The sequence below is a fragment of the Coturnix japonica genome, chromosome 7 (assembly GCF_054131305.1).
Source record: "Coturnix japonica strain WE chromosome 7, WE-NBRP24, whole genome shotgun sequence".
In the NCBI taxonomy this organism is placed as follows: Eukaryota; Metazoa; Chordata; class Aves; order Galliformes; family Phasianidae; genus Coturnix; species Coturnix japonica.
Genome location: NC_140669.1, coordinates 13,137,762 through 13,158,017, shown reverse-complemented (window position 1 = coordinate 13,158,017; position 20,256 = coordinate 13,137,762). Strand labels below are relative to the sequence as shown.

At 40.9% G+C, this 20,256-nt stretch overlaps 1 protein-coding gene across 8 annotated transcripts in view; it reads left to right on the top strand.

The window, feature by feature from the left end:
- Positions 1-20,256, top strand: part of SEMA5B (semaphorin 5B) — a 241,330-nt gene that overhangs the window by 141,391 nt on the left and 79,683 nt on the right. For all 8 annotated transcript variants that reach the window (XR_014947901.1, XM_085552293.1, XM_015868672.3 and 5 more), the window contains one exon: positions 4,907-4,952. Coding sequence is in view for 7 of the 8 variants with exons in the window: in XM_085552293.1 (XP_085408419.1) it covers positions 4,907-4,952 (46 nt within the window). In the remaining variant the exon portion in view is untranslated. The remainder of the gene's footprint in view (positions 1-4,906; positions 4,953-20,256) is intronic.

Here is a 20,256-nt window from a genome sequence, read left to right as displayed (position 1 = left end):
CCAGGAGCAAAGATAGGAAGAGCTGACATGAGCTGCTGGCTCCTTGCCCAAGGCTGAGACCCAGAGCATGACTTCTAGGGGTGCTGGAAGGGAGCTCAGGATTTGTCACATGCATAATTTTGTCTTGTTTAGCATTGCTCAAGGGATTCTGCTCTGTTAATTATCTTACTATCCATGATGTGACAGTTCTAAGTCCCTCGTGCAAACCTGGCACCTAGTTGCAGCATGAGGGCTGGGAATAACTGCCCAGAGCACCTCAAGTGTACTTGAAGTCTCCAGTATCCTACCTGGGCTGTGCTGGATGCCAGTTTTGTGTAATAATAGTCCCAAAAGGCCAGAACAGCTCTTCACATAGTCATCTTCAGCTTACCCTGAACTTATTTTTTAACGTGATCAAACATAATCAGCTGCTGTTTGCTTTGTTTCTACTAGTACGTGTGTGTACAAAGAGGGGGCTTGAGATAGCCTACCCTGAAGGAGGGAGGGAGAGGTTCCTCACATCTGCTGTAAAATGCAATGTGCAGGTGGGTGCACTTGCCTCTTGGAGGTTCAGACCAGCTAAGATAAGGCAGCATGTTGTTGGGATCTTGTGTGAACATCAAAGTCCCAAGAAGTCCTGGCAGTGGCTGGGGTCTTGTGGCTGCCGAGCTAATAGTTGGGGTTGTTCTGAAGCACAGGAAGGTTATCTTGTCTTGTGTGTGGAGGGAACAGACGTGGGAAATGTGAACAAAACTTTCTCATTTTAATAAAAATAGCAATCAGGTGCTAGAGTGATCTTTCATTTGCACATGTTCAGTCCATTGGCTCTGGAGAAGTTCCTCTTGATCTCCCACAGTAGAACTGAAAAGCATGCTTGTTTTTAATTAGAAGGAAGCATCTTTGAAACAGGCAGATGTAGTGCTTGAAAAGAGGGCTCTGCTCAGAGCTGGAAACAAGTCCATTCACAGCTTGTATCTGAGACACATTGCTACCCTTGCAGTTTCAGAACTCCTTGGAGGGAGGGTCTCAGCTTTTATGCAACAGCTCCTGTTGTGCAGCTTCCCACTGGAAAAGCCTGGTTTGTCTTGCAGCTCTGTTGCTTGGTGACATTGTAGACAGAGTCCATTTCCTTCACTGAAAATTGTTTCTAGCTCATAGGATGAGTGAACAAGTGAACAAGCATAATGTTAAAAGTTCATCCAAGGTGCCTCAGCTGTGTGAAATAAACACTTAATAAGCACTTTGACTTGGGAATGTCATGGCAAGTAGATTTAAGTTGATATATTCTTGCACCCTTTCTTAAAATCCATCTCAGCTGCTCTCCTGCTGTTCTAGTACTTATACTTTGTGGTACCAGGCACTTAATCATATAACAAGGCAGCCAAACACAAGTTAGGAAGGCAATTAACAAATACTTTCTTTATAGGATTTATTCTGCAGCTTGGCTCCATCCATAGGCAGACCAGCATAGAAGGCTCTGTTCAGAAAGTAAAACTCTTATGTTTGCTCCCAACTTCCATGAATGTAAATGGTACTTCAGCACACGCCTAAGTTCTGTACCCCATCTTGGGGGCAGGTTATTCTACCAATCTGGGCACAGACTACTCATGACATCAACCCATGTATTGCATGTAATGGAGTTAGTAGTGGAAGGAATTAGCAGTTTGAGGCACCTTGCAATGTATATAATATCATTTACCCTAAAATATTTAGGAGAGTGTGGTCTTTCGCTCTGGAGAGCAAGAGTGGCTGAAGTGCGGCCAAGTCAGGGATGAAAGAGAGCTTTTGTTGTGACAGTGTGGAGTGAAAGTGCAAGGTCTTTGGGATAGGAAGTGAGTAAAAGGATTGTCCCATCCCTCCAAGTTTGTGCACCAGCTTTTTATATGGGAAGAGAAGGTTGTTAAAACAGCTGGTTGCACCAAGCAATTTCTCTTCTGGCCTAGTTCAGGAGGACTGAATTTAAGAGAGGAAGCAGTTAGTCAACATTTACTTACAAGGCAAAATGTGAGGGGGCACAAATAAAAAAGACCAAGAAAGCAATCCATGCAATTCATGCAGAGATCTCAGTGTTCTCATACATTTCTTAATTCTACTCTTCCAGCTGCTTTAAATTATAGTTCAGCAAGGTATTAAACAGATAGAACTTAAATATGAACAGAAAAAAAGGCACCAATGGGGCAGTTCTAGGTACAGTAAACCATGCCTCTCATTAAGAGACCTCATTTATTCCTGGACTGAAATTGCAGTTAAGATGCAATTCATAAAAATGGTACTATCTTATTAAGCAGATCTTTCCCTTTTAACTCAATATGTAGCTTTACAGAATGAGTAGGGTTAAAAGAACATTTTTTATACATTAAGGTTTAGTTGTTTCTAGCTGGGCAGGTCAGCTGGTGTCTCTGGTAGCCTGGTCTGCCTAATGGTGTGCGTATTACTGCTGATGAGATGTGAAAAGGATCAAACCAACAAAAAGAAACTGCCAGTGGCTCTTTAGACACCAGGTAAAGCAAACTGATGAAAAATTAAGGGAAAACTTCCTTGCTGTAAGAAAGCTGCAAGGTCAGGCTTAGAGAGTTGAGGTTATTGGGAAGCTCCTTGTGCTACTCACATTAGTACTGTGATTCTGCCTGGTTTACATCTCAGACACCTAAGTGGTCTCTGCACTAATGATTTGTTCAGGTGCTACTGAGCAGTAACTGAGAGGCAGAGACTGGCTTTACTAAAGTGGATACTAATTCCTCTCTGCATCTGTTTTGGCTGAGTGCAAGGAAAAACGTGTCCTTTAGCTCTGTCTCTTCCATTAAATATATTTTGGTTGAATTTGCTGTGCGGTGCTATTGGTGAAAAAAAAAACCACCTAATATTAAAATTTATTACTCAGTCAAACTGTCCAGCATTTTACAGGACTGAAACAGAGAGCTGGAATCTGCTATGTAAGTCTTCTAAAATCAATGCATTTAAATAGCATGCTTAACAACAGGGTAGCAACTTCAAGTCCCTGGTTATGAGGACTTTCTCCTTAGGGTGTTGTAACACTGGAGGCTGGTGACATGTTTAACTTCTCCAGGTGAAGGCTTATTCCATGACAAGTCATGTCCTGGAAGTGCATTAATATTTTGGGAAGCATTTGCTTCTCTGAGCAAGTCAAGTTAGATCAGCCACTGGATGAGAATTTTCTATGTTAATACTTTAACTGTATGTAAGCTTGGTGCCTCTGGCTTGCTACCTGCACTTGGAAGTCATATTATTTAGATCTGTAGCTGGTGCTAAAGAGTTAATAATAAATTAACTGGTAAAGCGTGCAGTCCTTAGAGACAAAGTACAGATTCAGAATATGAAAGAACTCTCAGGTGATGGGACTAGGAGAGAAGATGGAAGTTTTGTGTGTGTGGTTCTCTGCATACTTACAGGAGGGTGATAATTACTGATAAGTTTTGCTCAGATATTGCTAATAGATTTCATTCTTCTCTGGAGAAACAGTCCCATTATAGAATATGACAGAGATGGTGCAAATCAGAGCTGCATTGTCTGAAGCTCTGGCAACAAGAGTTTCACTTCCAAGGTCTCTCATCATCCTTTTTCTCACCCTTCATTATGGACAGTTTGCAGTGTTTTAAATCCTTTAATTTATTTATAGACCAAATATATAGGGAACTCTATAATTATGATTTCTGTGATATAGAAGTGAGAGGTAACAGGAGAAGGCAAAATTACTCAAGCCTTTTAGTGATCATTGTGACCCCATATGAATTTCTTGTGTGTGGGAGTTGGAATAACTTTCTTGAGCAGAGTGTGCTGCTGACTACACTCTAAACAAGGCTCTTCAAAAGAGTCCTTAGGACCATTTTGTTACTATAGGAGCTTTGACTTCACTGGCATAAGACTGAAACTTTCATTTCTATTATGTGAGGGAATGCCTGTAGATGAGAGCTTTTAAAGTGGGTGAAGCTTTACCATCAAAGATGTACTTTCTGTTGTTTAAATAAAACCACTTTTAACAACAGGGTTCACCTGGTATAATATAAATATGTATTCTCTGGGAGATTGTGGTGACAGGGATGTTGGAAAAGTATCAAGGTCATCACACCTCCTGACAGATGGAATGCAAAAATATGAACTTGTCTATGGCCAACAGACTCAAGCACACAATCAAGTCCATATGGCTTAATGTATGCCAGGTGATTGCTGGTAACTGCATTGTCTTACTAAGCAAAAATGTGAACTACATGTGTTAACTAAGCCTCTTCTGTAGATGTTTATGTAAATGTGCATTCCCTCCTATTTGTGATGAATATGAACACATGGAGGGAGGGCTGCAGGAGCTCAGCTGATGTGTGATATCTCACACTACAGTGACTTCTGTCAGGAATTCCCTTGCTTTGCCTTTAGACATGTGATGACAGGCAGATTGGGAGTTACTCTAGTCACTGCCTTGATTTCCCTGCTGGTTTTCTGTGCAGAGAGATGCTGCTGAGAAACATCTTTCCTCTTGTCCTTCTTTTCTACAAAGTTTGTTTGCAAGGATGGGTTTGGGGAAAATGCACTACAAGAGTCATCTCTACTGCAGCTGGCATCTGTCCAACCCCAGTTTTCTCAGTATGCAGAAAAAGCCATGAGAACAGCCCATATTGGCTTCAACCAAAGTACTTTGAGGGTGTGGAAACAGTCCCTGTGTTGTTGGGATTACAACACGGGCCTCCATTACAAGGTTTGGAGTATTTAACTCCAGACCTGCTCAGAGCTCTGCTACAAAACTAAGTAGGACACAAATGAACATTTAGCATATTTTTCACATTCTGTGTAGAGGAATCCAACAAGGATTAATTGTTCATAGAAATGGATAACCAAAAACTATGGCTTGATTGTATAACTTTTCCCTTTCTTCTGGTATTGTAACGCTTTGTATTTTTTCTGCTTGCTCATGCAGGAACTACCTCTTCAGACTTAGTCTACACAACGTTTCTCTTATTCAGGTATGTCCACTTTTTAGTCTCTTCTTTTATTTGGCTTACTGATGAATTTTCTGTAGTATTTGATGTGCATTTTTTGAAGGCTGAGGAGTGTAAGTTTGCCCAGAGTGGTGGAGCAGGGAAAAGTCAAACTGAGAATATAATGCATATTTCCACTCCAACAATAATGCTGGGGGAAGGGCTGTTCTACACTTGCCCATTTGGACAGCACTCCCTGCTCTTGATTCTTGAGTGTTTGGGTGGTAACAAGATGTGCCAAAAATATGGCATCTTAAAGGAACAAAGCATGTAGTGTAACTGATACAGGCTTAAACAGAACAAGGAATAGAAATCCTTGGCTTTCATTAGAGGAGGTGTCAACAACACAGGAAAAGCATTTACTGTTCTTGTCTATCCCCATTTTTAGCCTTTGTTGGCCCTCGATGAACATGGACTGCTGAGAAGCTGTGTTTTGTTGAATGTGTTACTAAAACCAAGACTGGACTTGCAAGCATTAAGCAGGCAAAATGTGTTGCAAAATATATGTTAGCCATGGCAAAGTGTGGGCAAAGCAGCTGAAGTTTGAAGGGATTTGTAAATACTCAGCAGTGTTAGAACTTTCCTCTCACTGCGCTGAATCTGGAATTGAAAGATGCAGGAAAAATTTTTGATGAAAACTCCCAAGTGCTTATTTTTAAATAAATACCCATTTTCTGTAATATTTATTATATTCTACGGTTGTTAGTGCACCAAAGATGCATTTAGCATTTTTCAGGCAGACGGAAAGGTCTTTCTCTGCATGTCTTTGTAAAGAAGCCATTGGGCTAATATTTCCAGCCTTTCTTCTGTGCACAAGCCTTTTGCTGTTAGTAGGGGGTACAAGTATAGATGGAGAGAAGAAAAGATGTTTAATGGTTGTAAAATGCATTGAATCTTCCTTTAAATGGAAAACAAAGTCCAGAGTTACCAGTGACAATAATAAAGAGTTAGAGAATCTGATACTCCCATTTGGCAGGAGTTTCCCTTTGCAGAGCTGTATTAGCATGGCTGGAAGGATTCCAGCGAGCATACAGGAGAGGGAAGTCTCTAGTTAAGTGAGGTGCTATACCTTCTGCAATGCCTGTGATCACACTGAGCAATGCAGTCTCTTGTGCTTGTCAGATATGGGGTCCTTTTCCATTAAAATCTATTGAGAATTTCCCTTGTGCAATTCTGAAGTCAGGCTTGGCTTGAGCTCTTCTCAGTGCACCAAGTTTCCTTTCCTACCCAGCAAAAAATGGGAAGTCTCCTTCTATGGCACTGGAGGATGCTGTGGGATCTCCCGGTTAACATAATGAGCTTAGTTTGCTCCTGCTTTCTGGGTGTATCCGGTCACTTTGCCAAGACTTTTTGCATGACAAAGAGAGCATGGAATTATGTTGACACACGTGTTGGGAATGATGGAAGCGATTGTTTCCCAACCTAATGGTTGCCTAAGTAGCTGCTTGGCTTGTCTCCACAAAGCACATGATGCAGCTTAGAGGCACCCCCTCCCACCTTCCCTTTGCCATGCATCGTTTTAAAGTTCAGATCACAAAGCAAGACAAAAAAATGCAAGGAATCTGTAGATCTATGGAGGGAGAGAACAGTTTAAGAAGTAGTCACAATGCTAATTTGGGTTGTTTTTTTTTTTTTTAATTTTTTTATTTTTTTTATTCTCCTCTTTGTAGCTAAAATACAGTGTGGATCTTGTTGGACTTGATCAGGGTGTAGATTTTCTTCTTTAGGCTGTGGTCTGATGTATTTCTGCTCTTGGGACTTACTCTTCAGTGGTGCTAAATCAAGGTGCAGGATTTTGTTGGCAGATGTCTGCTCTCTTGCACTTGTACTTCCATGGGATGAGCACAGAAGGCTGAGGAGCTCAGCTTATGGAGACAGCAGGTGATGCTGGCTGTGGGGCAGAGCCTGGCAGCAGGAGGGTTGTACTTCTCTGCAGCAGCATGGGGTGAAGTTTAAAGCTAGTTTCCACCAAGCGCCCTCCTGCAGCCTGCTGTATCCCTAGGCTCTACCATCTCTGTGGGAAAAAGGTGAGGGCACATTGCAGCAAAAGAGAGGAAGACAGAGTGCTCCCATGAAGTAGATGGCTCTCAACCAGCTTTTCAGCAAGGCTGGCAACAGTATCTTGCCGGAGCAAAATGCCCTTGCAACTGCTTGCTTACATAGCAAATTCAGTACTTCTGTCTCTCATTCTGTAATGGGTAGATTTACTAGCTCACTCTGCTTAATGTGTGCTTTTCCTGACAGATATCTTTTCTTTAACAAGAAAATGAATATTTCCTGCCATTAAGCAAGCTATAAAGTTTTTCATCACGATATTACTTTATTCATTGCTTTTCAATGGGAATAAATTCTTCTTCTGGGGGATTATGATCCCCTTTATGTCTATTGTGTATTGCAAGACCAGTGTTAACTATGTAGTTACTCTCTGATTTTAGAAAGGTTTTGAGTTCCCAGACTTTAAAAGGCTGTTTTGTTCCTTCTACCTGTTGAATGACTGTGGGTGGCTTTCATTTAAACCCAGGGCAAAATCCATTAAAATGAGCAAGAGCTCTCCATCAGCTTCAAGGATCTTTTTGTGAAAGCATCACACCTGAAAATACATTTTAGTTCCAGAAGCTAAAGTTCTGGTATTACTTTTCAATCCAGATTGGACTGCCACTCATAAAAATTTAGTCTTGTGATCTCCACAGAGAAGAATATTCTGTAGTACCACGGAGCCCTTCCCTGGAGCTGGGATAGGAAGTCATTGTCTTGGAACTGCAGTGGAACAGGAGGAGGTTTTTCACTCAGAGGGTAGTGACTTACTGGAACAGGTTGCCCAAGGAGGTTGTGGATGCCCCATCCCTGGAGGCATTCAAGGCCAGGCTGGATGTGGCTCTGAGCAGCCTGGTCTGGTGGCTGGCAACTCTGCACATAGCAGGGGGGGTTGGAACTGGATGTTTGCTGTGGAACTGTAGCACTGAGCTTTTCCTTGAGAGCTGGTGATGGAGTGAAGCAGAATCAGCTCATTTTGTGCTCTGCAGAACAATTTTCTGGGACTCTTTCTCCTCTCTTTGTTTTGGAAATGTAATTCAGAAATTCCATTCGGTGTCTGAGAAACCTTTTACCAAATCAGTATCAGTCGCAAGAGAAACTTTGATGGTGGTTATTTTTTCTTGTGAGAAGGAAGTTTGGCCGAACGTCAACATCCAGAAGAAAATTGGGGTCGAGGTATTTTGGGGATCATTTGAGATTTTGTTTGCCTCAGCCTTTCTTGCCAACATTGAGCTACATTGTTAGAGAATTTCTGAAAATCAGCATCTTACGGTGCCCCAGGCAGAGTATCCAAAAGCACCTGTTAATTTTGGAGAGTTTGGCACACAGCATAAAATTCCTGCAGCAATAAAGAAACAAAGTTTTAAAATGGATACGGCTCTTAATCTTTTAGCAACTCTGTTAAACAAAATCCATGTAAAGTTTCATCTCCATCTTTCAACTCCCCGTCTGTATGCTTTATAAGCTGTAAATGTTAGACGTTTTATGGAACACATTTTTAAAATGATGTGCACTTGGAGCACATGCTGTTTAATTTATGTACGGGCCTGAAACAAGGTTAGCTCCCAGTCTGCAGCTTTCACAGCGAGGCCATAGAAAATTCTGCTTTATGCTGGAGTTTGTGTGTTGTAATTAATAGAGTGGGTGGAAGGGTCATTTTAAGAACATAATCCTTTGAACAACTTTTTTTTAAAAAAAAGCACAATGCTGATTAGGACTTCTTAGCAAGGAATGCTACTCTCTGGTGTGTGTTAAAAGCAGGCTGCTTGGCAGGCAATTCATAAGCCTCAGCACGGTGGTGCCTACCCCCCGTCCCTCCCATTTTACCTGGGATCTAGAGCTCTCAATAGAATCGGGTGGGAAATGACTTTTCCATTTCCAAAACCTTTTGGAGACGCCAACAAATTTTGCACTGTGATAAAAACAAGACTTGTTGACATCTCTGTGAAATCTGAAGGAGAAGGAGTTAGACACACGCTTGGATACAAATACTCTGGGCCAGGTTATTTTCAGAAGGGACTAGAAAGAGGATTTGAATTGGCATTGCTCTCATCCCAAATGATTAACTTTATTTGGATATATTTTTTTCTTTTCCTTTAAGTCTGCAACTAAAAATTTTCATCTAAACCTGAGGGTCCCTGTTGGACTCTCTTCTAATGGAAACTGTTAGGATTTTGTATAATCTTTTGATTCCAGTTATTTCTTTTAATGGGAGATCTTTAAGGAAAAAAGTTTCTGGCCAGCCCTGTAAAGTTTATATGCCAACCAGTTATGCTTTATCAGGTTAATAGCATTTTAAATACACCATGAGTATCCAGTTCCTTTCTTAAAAATAAACCACATTTCAACAGAATATGGAAGAATCAACGAGTGCACCTGTTGGAAAGCCATGTAAAAGACCATTCATTTCACCTGAAAATCTCAACACTGGAATTTGGGGATTAAAGCATGTGTAGGGGAAACTGTTGATCACAGCCTGAACTTCTAATTAACCATCTGAGGCAAGCAGCGAGTCAGCTGTAGGAGCACAGGTGAAGGTAATTCAGCTGTGCTCCCAGAAGGGGTGGAGATTGTCTCCACCTCTCCTAGATCCCATTTAAGGGCTGACCACCATTAAGGTAGTGTCTCTTTCTGGAGATTTCTCCTGTGTGGGGTTTTTGTGGTGAGCCTCAACATTGGTGAGCATCCATCTCAACTGAAAGCCTCAGCACTGGTGAGTCTTTTCTTAGATATCCTCTGGCTATTTACTCTGTAATTATGACTATATACTTGTATTATTCCAACTATACAGCATGCTTTAATTAGCAATCTTATTTTTTAACTTTGTCAGTGAGGACTAGGATCAGAAGAGAGCATTCTACGTGTCGTATGGCCATAACCCTGAATGTGAGAGGCTTACCATAGAGTTATGTGCTGCTCTGTAGCAGCAGAGCTGCCAGCGTCTACTTCTATGGCCTAATTGCCAAGTATTAGGATACTAAAAAGATCTCTAAATTCATTTGACATCACAGTTATTCCTGTGGGTGCTGCCTTGCATGTACTCAGACACCAGGACTCTCCCAATGAAGGTGTGAGGCTTAAAAGAAGCTCAAAGTTAGCAAAATAGCAAAGCAGCAGTAGGTCTGAAGGTCAGATCTGAAGTTTACTGAAGTCATCTTCTTTCTATTGATATCATGGGGTTTTGCAATGGATATTTAAAACAAAACAAAAATAAAGCTTAAAATAGGAATGAAATAGTTTTATATGGTCCTGTAGCAGATGAACTGCAGCTATGTATTCAGGGCATTTACCTCAGTTTTTCTTCCCTTGCCCTAAGAAGCAGAAACCTCCCTGCTATGGAAAGGAAGCTTCCAAGCTGAAAAGCTGCTCTTGAAGTCACACTTCTCTCTCTGCTATTCCCCAGGGAACCTTTAACTCTGTGGCATAATCACTGGTAAATCATCAGTACCCATCAACAATATGTAGTTTAGTAATAACAAAACTTGCCTTTCAGTCCTATATATGTCACATAGCAACAAATGGAATGGGTTTTGTATTTTGTACTTTGCATCTAACAAACCAACCATTAAATGCATTATTTTCTACTTATTTAGGGCTCAGTAGTGCCACGTTTATGTGTGCTGATGAGAAACTGTGCTGATGTGTGCTCTGCAAGTGTATAAAAGCACTAGGAGAGGTGGCAGGGTTTGACTTGGGGCTTCTCTGTGCAGTTGAATAAAATATGATAAACAACACCAACAGGGAGCTGTGAGAAATAGAGTTTACAGTACAAATTGTCTCTTGAGTAATCTTTCCTGGTGAAAATACCTCACCAGGAATTTTTGAGGATTCAGAACACGTTCACAGAATCCTGGTACTTGTCAGAAACCTTACAAATGATGGATAAATTCTACATCCCCTACCAGATGGGCTTACAGGGCCTGATTCGCACTGCTGCTTCCTCTGCGCATGTACCCATGTGCTGTTTGCTCCCTTGTGAAACAGGACTCTAGGGCTTCTTCGTAAAGCATTGGGAGTTTTGTCAATAGAAAGAGAGAAATGTGTTTCGGATTTACTTGCAAGCATATCCTTGAGTCAGAGGTGTTCCCATCTTTTGAAATATCCTCTCAAAAATCAAGAGGAAAGTGTGCGTTGATATGACAGTGTGAACCTGTGAGTGCTCAAAAGTAGGCTTCTGTTTGCTGAAGGTATTTATCTGTTCGATCTAGTTGGAGAGCCAAGATTATTATCCAATTTAAAATCCTGTTTGGGAAGCAATTTTGGGAAAGAGTGAGACCGTTTTGTGTAGCTTTATGTACCACCTGAGAGGAGATCCATTTTGAGATGTTCAGGAATAAGCATCACTTTCCAGTAGACATTTCTTTTAAAAATCAGTTTATTATTTGTTTCTTGCAGATTCACAGATACTTCTTTGAATTATGAGGTACATACTTCTAGATAAAACATTCATTTTTTTATTTCTAGCCCAATGCAGTTCCCTCATTTAAAAACATAATCAAAACCTCTACCAGAGCAGATGCAGTCTTTAATATGTGGCTCATAGCTGAGTTATGATTGTCACATATTTTATCAGCATGCTACATTTTTTATTAGCAGATTAACATATAAATCTATTCATAAATCACCTTCCAAAGCTGCACCTAAAACCTCTCACTCTCAGCCTAGAGGTTTAAAGCTATTCCGTAATAAAGCTTATATTGGCTGAACAAACTTTCTGGCAAATTCAGCTTTTTTTTTATTCTTATGGTCTCAGGTTCCCAAATCAAATCTTCTCCCCAAGTACACCCCTTCTTAAAATGATACATCAAGAGCTAGACTGCAGATTTCAGGTGCTGTGTTCCCTTCCTGGGTCTATCTAGGAAGAAATTTCTACCTGGAGTGAGAGATGGGTGATGAAAACTAGCAGTTGGCCATGTCTGAGGGCCATGCTTCTTCCTCCAAGGACTCACTTTTCTAGCTCCTCACTGCAGGGAACTATGATGCCTAGACTGCTCTGACATGAGCCACCAGGGACTAGTTTTGTCCCAGTGTTACTCAGCAGATGAAATCCAAGGAGCGGAGGAAACTATCTCTTGTCACGCTCCGTGAGTGCTTTTTGAACATAATATCCCCTCTGTCTGAGAGAACTCAGCTCAGGAGTCCATTTATATCCAGAAAAGCTTTTAAGCCCATGTTTAGCTTTAAATAAATGCCTGTTTTCCTCTGAGAATTGTCGAAGTTAAGAACATGCCGCATGCTCTGCTGGGTGAGAATAATTTCAGTATGTGCATTAATAGATTTGCTGAGCCAGCTCAGAGTGCACTGTCTAGTTGTGATCAACACAATTGCCCTTTAAAGTGAGTATTTAGGCACTAGGAGGGTCTCATACGTATATATATTTACATATGTTTGTACACATATGCATATATATGTACACATGAGAATTGTATGCATGAGGTTGTATAGCAAGCAGAGGAGCTCCAGTAGCTGTTTGCATTCATACTTGGCATTGAGCTACACAGCTTGTTTGGAGGCAGGGAAGCCTCACAAGGGGCAGGTGAAGTGGTTGTCAGCTGTGGGTTGTCACCTGGACTTGTATTAGTTGTTATTACCTCCTTCCTTGCCTCACCTAAATGCCAGAATTACTGCAGGAGTTTTTGTCTTTGTCAGCAAATGTTACATGCGGGATTCAGAAACTGAGAATTTAATTAGCTGCTGAAGTCGCTTACTGATAACAGTGGCATATTGGGCTTTTTATTTGATAAAACCCTGTCAGGCATTTTATGTGTAAGAAATGAAGACTAATGTTCTTATTCCTTGCAACTTACAGTCAGAACCATTGATCGTACCTTATACAGAAGAGTAACAGAAGGAAAATGGGAAAAAAAAATACTAGAGACTTCTTACTTCTTGCCACCAGTGTTGCTTCTGTGTCTTTACCAAATGTATTTCAGCTCACCTATTTGCCCATTTTTTAATTTTTTTTTTAACATTCTTTTTTTCCACTGTGGGCTGCTTCCCACTTTGATGCCCAGGAGGCTGTCAAAGACTGGCTGTGGCTCTCTGGTCCCTGTCCTGTCATACCTTCATCAGCTCTGGGGCTGGTCCTGCAGGCTAATCAGCTCCAGTGGGCTATACCTTAATGAAACCTCAGCTTAAGAGCAGTGGATGTGGCAGCAGAGACCTGTTGGGTTTCGCATGCTGACTTGCTGCTCACAGTCAGCTCCAACTCTGCAGCTTTGCAGTCTATGCACATGGTTCATAGACTGCAAAGCAGCAGATTTTTGTAGCCTTTTATTTTTTTTTTTAAGACAATGCAAGGAAATATCTACGTTTTTATACTCAAAGCGGAGCTTAAGAGATTTAAATGATTCACGACCCTTGAGCTGGCTCTCTGCACAGGATTAAGTTTGACCCTGATAGCATCCAGTCATTTATAACGTGAGCATTAAAAAATCACCATTTATTGATTTGCACCTCTCTAAAAGGTCCCATGGATGACCTCATACATTTCCTTCAAAGACAGCCATTGAGCTCTAAGAAAAAAAAATAAGAATTATTTTATAGTAAATGCATTTCATGTCAGTGCATGCATTTATTCATTTATTTTTTTCTCCTGGATAAATAATCCCACTTTCTCTGTTAGTAACAGTTGAGCTGATATCTGTTTTACAGCTTCTTTTAAACGTTAATGGTTCTGAATGAGTAATGTTGTGGGGATTATTGGAGCCTGGAGCTATGCAGTGGAGTCACTTACATGGATGGTGCAGCTGTTACCATAAAACCAGAGCTGGGAAGCAGAGACAGGCATGGTTTGCTCATCACTCCCACAAGATGTCAAGTCTGGTGCAGTACAGCTTCCCTCAGCACTCTGATGACCTCAGAGAGCTTTGGTCTTGAAGGCTTCACCTGCCTTCCCTGGGCTGAGCTTGAGGAAACACCACCCATGTGCTAAGAGAACAGATGAGTAAGCAGGCACCAACTTGACTGGGCCAGGTGCCTCCCAAAACATGGGAAAATGTAAGTTCTCATGCTTCAAATGCTGCCTGGACTCTGGCCTGTATAACCTGCTCTTGGTGGCCCTGCTTTGAGCAGGGCTTGGGCCAGAGAGATTCAGAGTTGCCTTCCCACCTCAACCATTCTGGGATTCTGTCAGGCAGTAGTTGCTGTGATTTGGCTGCTAATGTGTTGTCAGCGGGAGAGAAAAGTTATGTTGTGCCAATAAAGGGGGGTGAGGAAATCTGGCTGTGGGGTATAAGAGAGCAGCTGAGCGCTGCCACAGCTTGAATAGTCCATAGGAACAACATACTGCCAGGTATTCTATTGCCACTGAAATACTTACTTCATCTAAAAGTTACCACACTGTAATTATATCTATCCTGTATGTTTTTATTGGTAGCTTGACCAAGTGGAGACTGTTTTCTTCTGAAACAGGGGAGACAAGCATGGGGAGTCAATGGAAGGAGACTTGCAGGAAAAAAATTGAGTCCATTCTCTATAAGGAGAGTCTAGATAGCATAGACTAAATGCCTCACTTTTGGACAGCTATGGTGAGGTGGTTTCCAGCCACCTCCTGTCTGTGTTTTCCTTTCTCCACACCTGAAGCTGAGATGATGATGCTTCCTCCTCTTAAAGTTCTTTGTAATACACAGCTTTTTGTTTAACGCTTAAGTATTATGCATGGTGATATGCATATGCAAATGTAGTGAATTTGTCTTAATTGTGAGTCTGAAAAGTTGTTATGTTCTGTGTCATGGTACGTGTAATATTAAGCAGCTGTTATCTTTACCTTTGCATTCAATATAAGAAATTATGCAACTTCAGGGTGTCTCCATGGATACATTTTTCACTATATTTTTGTAAACTTCTTAGAGGAAACTTTTAATGTAAAAGCAATTGAATTGTTGGGCTGCAGAACTTAGCCCTTCAGACAAAAATACTTAAAATATAAACACTTCTATAAACTTGTTTTAAAATAAGAGATCAGCTTGGAAAGAACTGGGGGAAGGGGATTAGTGAAGATATTTCTCCATCTGAAGTACTTCTGACAGCAAATTGGATCAAGTTCAGTACATTACTTTAATTATTAGTTAACCATTTCAGAGAGCAGTCGAGGCATGGCTTTCAGTTTTTGAATGTTTTATTTCCTTGTAAGTAAAGAAGAAGGAATAGTAGGGCTGCAGCCACTTGAATAGGCTGCAGAGTAGCTCAAAGAGAAAAGATAGAAGCTTTCTTCAGAATGACAAAAAATAGTTCTGAAATTAGCCTGGGAGCATTAAGAGAGAAACTGCAGTTGCCTAAGAGGAGGTGATTTTGATGCATGGGACAGAAAGAAATGATCAATGGTTCATGAATATACCAGTGGTAAACACAGTGACAGGAGAAAAAGATGTCTGTGGCTAATGTAGTTGTTACAAATTAAGTAGCTTTTGCTATGGAATCAGTTACTGGAGATTTAAGAATAAGGCAAAGAAAAACTTTTTTTTTTTTCAAGACAAGATAAATGTAAAAGCATTGAAAACTACCAAAAAGTAGTCTGACAGAACAAGCACAAAGAAAAAGGATGCTACATAATATCTGTTGGGGAATCACTTGGTATTCCTCAACTTAGTTATAAGTCATATTCTCAAAACTCATTTGTAGAATGCTTGACCTTGGTAGAGGCCAGGTACCAATGTGGTAGAAGCAAGGTAAGGAAGGAGACAGGTGGCAGAAGGAATGTGACGGTGAGGCTTGAAGTGAAGAAAATTGGAAAATAAATCCTGGGTTGGCAGGAGAGTGCAAACTGGAGAGCAGAACAGAGGAGCTGGGAGGGAGGGATAAAAGACACTGCATCAAGAATCTTCTTTGCAGAAGGAGCAAGTAAATTCCTTGTTGAGATGAAGCTTGGCAGAGCTCACTACAGCATCAGGTGCTGACGTCTGGTGTTGGAGAAGAGGAGGCAAAAGCAAGGCAAACTGTGACAGACCAAGCAGGGAGTCTGAAGGCATCTGTTCCCAAGCTGTAGGAGGAAGCTAGGTGGATTGATGCTACACACAGCACTTAGTCTGTGGCCACTTACAGGAGCAGCAGGTGGGAACTGCTTCCAGCCCAGCATGGGAGGGACTAGAAATACCCAGAATTTTGATGGTGGGATGGGAGTGGAGTGGAGAGCCATCATCCCTAACACTGCCATCCCATTTTGCTTTAAAAAGTTGTGCGCTCCCATTTTACAGCAATAGATGAAACTTGGGAAATATCTTCTAGACTCTTGATAAATCAATCCCATTGCTTTTATTCAAATTGGTTTCCTAGAGAAGTATTTGATTTTGTATTGATCAAGAGCTCAACTCAACTGCTGTATGTACTACTAGTGATGCAGTGCTATTTGGAATGTGAAGTTTTTGATGTAGATGTAAACAAAAACAGAGTTTCAGGTCCTGTCAAACTTGCCATTTCCCCATTGAGCACAGAAAGGATTGCTACATCTCATGGAGGTGAAGTTGTAGATAACTGTAGCCTGCTTGGAGCCTTGCAGTATGCTTAGGACTGGATGGATTTTGGCTTCACAATTAATTGGAACTGCTGAGTAGTAGAGGAGTTGGGAGAAATGTGTGGGGAATTCAACACTGTTGGTTCTTCACTTGCTTTGTACTTAAGTGTTCTGTGCTGATAGAGCACAGATGGTCTTAGATTAAGGAAAAAACATGCCAGAACTGCAGGCTAGGCTCAGACTGGGAGTTAAGCTTGACATGAAATAAGCAGAAGGCTGTAATTAGCTTATCAAGAGCATTAGGCACCTGGCGGAGGAAAGCAGTTTTGTAATGCACAATGTAGATAGAGAACAATGAAAAAGATACTGAAATCTGCTTTGTGAAGCGTGGGGAACTTTTCATCACTGGCTTCCTCTTCCAGCCCAGTCTGGCAGTGTCTGAAAGGTTCTACTTATTGTTGGTTATTAGTGATTTATCAGAAGTGATATTTTCTGAAAGGCTGTGATTGTGAGCACCAAACCTCACAGAAGCCAGAAAGTCAAAAGGTCAAAATCTAGGTTTGTTGTCAAAACCTTCCCTGGAAAGCTCACCTCATACATGCCTGTGTACCTTGTGTAATCCCTGTCTGTAAGTATCAGTCATCTCGCTGCTTCGTTCTGTTCTTTCTGCCTGGTTTTTGCAGCCCTGGTGTCTTTCACGCTTACCCTAGAGTTCAGTGGTACAAGGATTGCCAGTTGACTATGAGCAGAAATGCCTAGAGAGTGCAGTTAAGTTTTCTGTGTGCTGCCGCAGTGCATGTCAATATCCTGCCATCTAGGAACAGTAGTGCAGATCCTTTCTCCAGGTATGCAAAAGAAATGGAAATTCAGATATATCTGCTGAATTGAATAAAGTACAAACACTCCCTCAGTATTTCTTTTCTTTTCTTTTTATTTTTTTTGTCTGAGGATTTAGAATTTCCTTTCTCCCTATTCTTGAAGCTCAAAATCTTTTGTTTGACATAGAGAAGAGCAGGATGGAAAGTTTGTTTTCTCTTCTGGTCCTCGTGCAGCTCAGGCTCACGTGCGATCTCTTTTTGCTGCGCCTTGCAAAACTTTCCCAATCTCTCTGGCTTGCATGAAACTTGCCCTGGCTAATTAAAGATCACAAAACTTTCCTTTGGTCTTAATGCATCTTTCACTTAATTAAAGGCTTCCAGTGCCTTTTTTTCCTCCCACTTTTGGTTGCAATACAGCAAGCTGAAGTGCACAACCAGAAAAGAATGTTGATAGGATAAGCTGAATCACCTGCACATTCTATTTGTTTAATGTACACTGCCCCCTTTTTTTCAAGCCACGACAGGACTCAACCCATGTTCAACCTCTTATACAATTTTAATGAGAATATATTGCAGTGTTTGTTATGTGAAAGAGTATTAGACTTCCCTTAATGCAATAGATGTGATTATCTAAAGAAAAACAAGAGGCACAGAACAGTGAAAATTGTATCCAGAGTTCTTTATTAGTCCCTTAAATACTGCGCACGGTGCTGATTTTGATTCTTGAATCTCAGCATAATTGTGGGGGGAAAACAGATCCAGCTGGGTCATTTCCTCAAACTTATTTTTCTCTTATTCAAAGCAAAGGAGTAGGTGCTGAATGAGTATATTCAGTGATGTAACCTGGAGAGGAATAAAGAATGCAGGACTTCCCAACTTATTTTAGAAAGCCAGTAATGCAGAGAGGTTTCATTTGTGCTTTAAATTATTACATAGTTTTATTTGAAGCATACGTAGAAAGATCACCTTTCATAGCTGAACTCCTAATGTGGATGTATGAAAAAGCGCTCAGTTGACTGTGTGGGATTTGTCCAGTCTGTCTCAGAAACAGAAAAAAAATAGGAGCTTGTGTATGGGAGAACCCTTAACATCTCTACATAGCACTGAGCCTCAAAGAGACACAATGGTAAGGAAATCCAGAGCAGAAAAATGAAGGAGAATAGAATTGTCTTGCTTGATGGAGAAGTACAAAGAAGACTATAGCCATGGTAAATTGATTTTGTAGTGAATATGGGCTGGTCCATTGGAGGGGTTTTTGAGCCCTGTATTCCAGAAATCATTGTGCAAAACATTAAGAGGGGGCTGTTTAGAAGTCTTGTCACATCCATCAGTGGAGCCCACAGAAAGGGAGGAGGGATTTAGTTCTGAATGGTGACTATGCCAAGGAACATAAAGGGGTGGGGATGGACATCTTTTGGCAGTAGAGGGGCCTCAAAGGAAGAGTTCCCTTCATTTTACCAAGGGCGACCATTGCTGTGACTCTGTTCGTTGGCTGACTTCTTAGAAATATCTTGTTTTGCAATCGAAGGGGAAAAGTAGAAAAACCTATTTACAGAGTAGTGCTGGAGATGTGAGGAAGTGTGCTGTATGGTGCCCACCTGGCCAGTCCAACCACATCTGCATTGGCTGTATGCATATTCCTGACCTGTGCTTGACTGCAGTGGCATTTTCCTTCCATTGTTTTTCACTGAGTATATTTTAACTTCTTTACTTTGTTATTTTATTGATTTATCATATAATCTTATGTCTTCATATTCTCCAGTATATTTAGTAAATGTTTGTTGTCATAAGTGATAAACTGAATGTGACATGGCAGGAAACCAAATTCCACTGTGAATGTTAATTACACAGTATGCTAAAAGTCTTGTCTCAGTTTCTGTATGCTTTTGATCTCCAGTAATAGGAAACAATGTAAGCCATCCTTCCCTAACATCTTCTGTGCTGCTCTCCAGTTTTGGGTGTTGTCATTCATTTTAAACTGGCTACAGATGAGAGCTTTAAGGTCTTTTTTTTTTTTTTTTTTTAACTTTCCATGCCAAATGTCCCAGTTACTGTCAGCTTGTATTTGACCCTATCCATATTTTAGCATGCTTAAAAACCATAGTAATATCCAATGGATTAAGTTTTCAAAAGAGAAGGTGAGTATTCCCATGCAGGACTTAAAATAAATCATTTCCATGTTAAGCACTTTCAAGCTGTGAAGTAGATCATCAGCAAAATGAAATTGTTGCCACAGACTGACATTTTTTTTCTTAACATGGAATGATAAAAATACAAACAACTAGATAGTGGAAACAGAAATCCATTGCCATTTTTATCTCTGTTCTCCAGAGCTGTATCTTTCTTCCAAAATAAGATCTTGGCACATTCATCTAACATCGTTGCTCAAATGTGTAGCTGTCAGCATAAGCTCAGTACACAGCCACAGCATGTATTCCTTCTTTCTTTACTGTTATGGACAGTAATGCTATCTAACCTGTTGCTAAAACCTGTAATCAGGGCATCATTCCTGGCTTCCATGAGCCTTTTGGTCCAAGTGTAGCATCTTTTAACTCGCACTAGTGTCACTAGGTCACCAGTGTCTTTGCACCCTTACACTGGTGTAAATATACCTTTCTTTGAAATGTATCCTTGGTGTGCTGTGTTAATGTTTGTATTAAATTAATGGGCATTTCACAGGCTGGCTTATCACTTCCCATAAGAGGCTAACCTCCCTTTGAATTAGCTCATGAAGTTAGCATCTCTCCTCCCCTTGGTTCCGTGTGCCTTCCCATCTTGCATTCTCCCAGGTGTTCCCTTTGTGTCTCAGAAGAATCTCATTCTTGATAAATGAAAAACCTCAAAATGAGTCATATGGATAGCTAGCTGAGATCTTTCCCAGTTGTTTGGTCATGCACCATTGTCTCTCCTGACCACTTTTGTGCACTGCTGCCTAATGCTTCTTGTTAAGCTTATAACATGTTTTGTCAAGATTATGCTGCAGTTA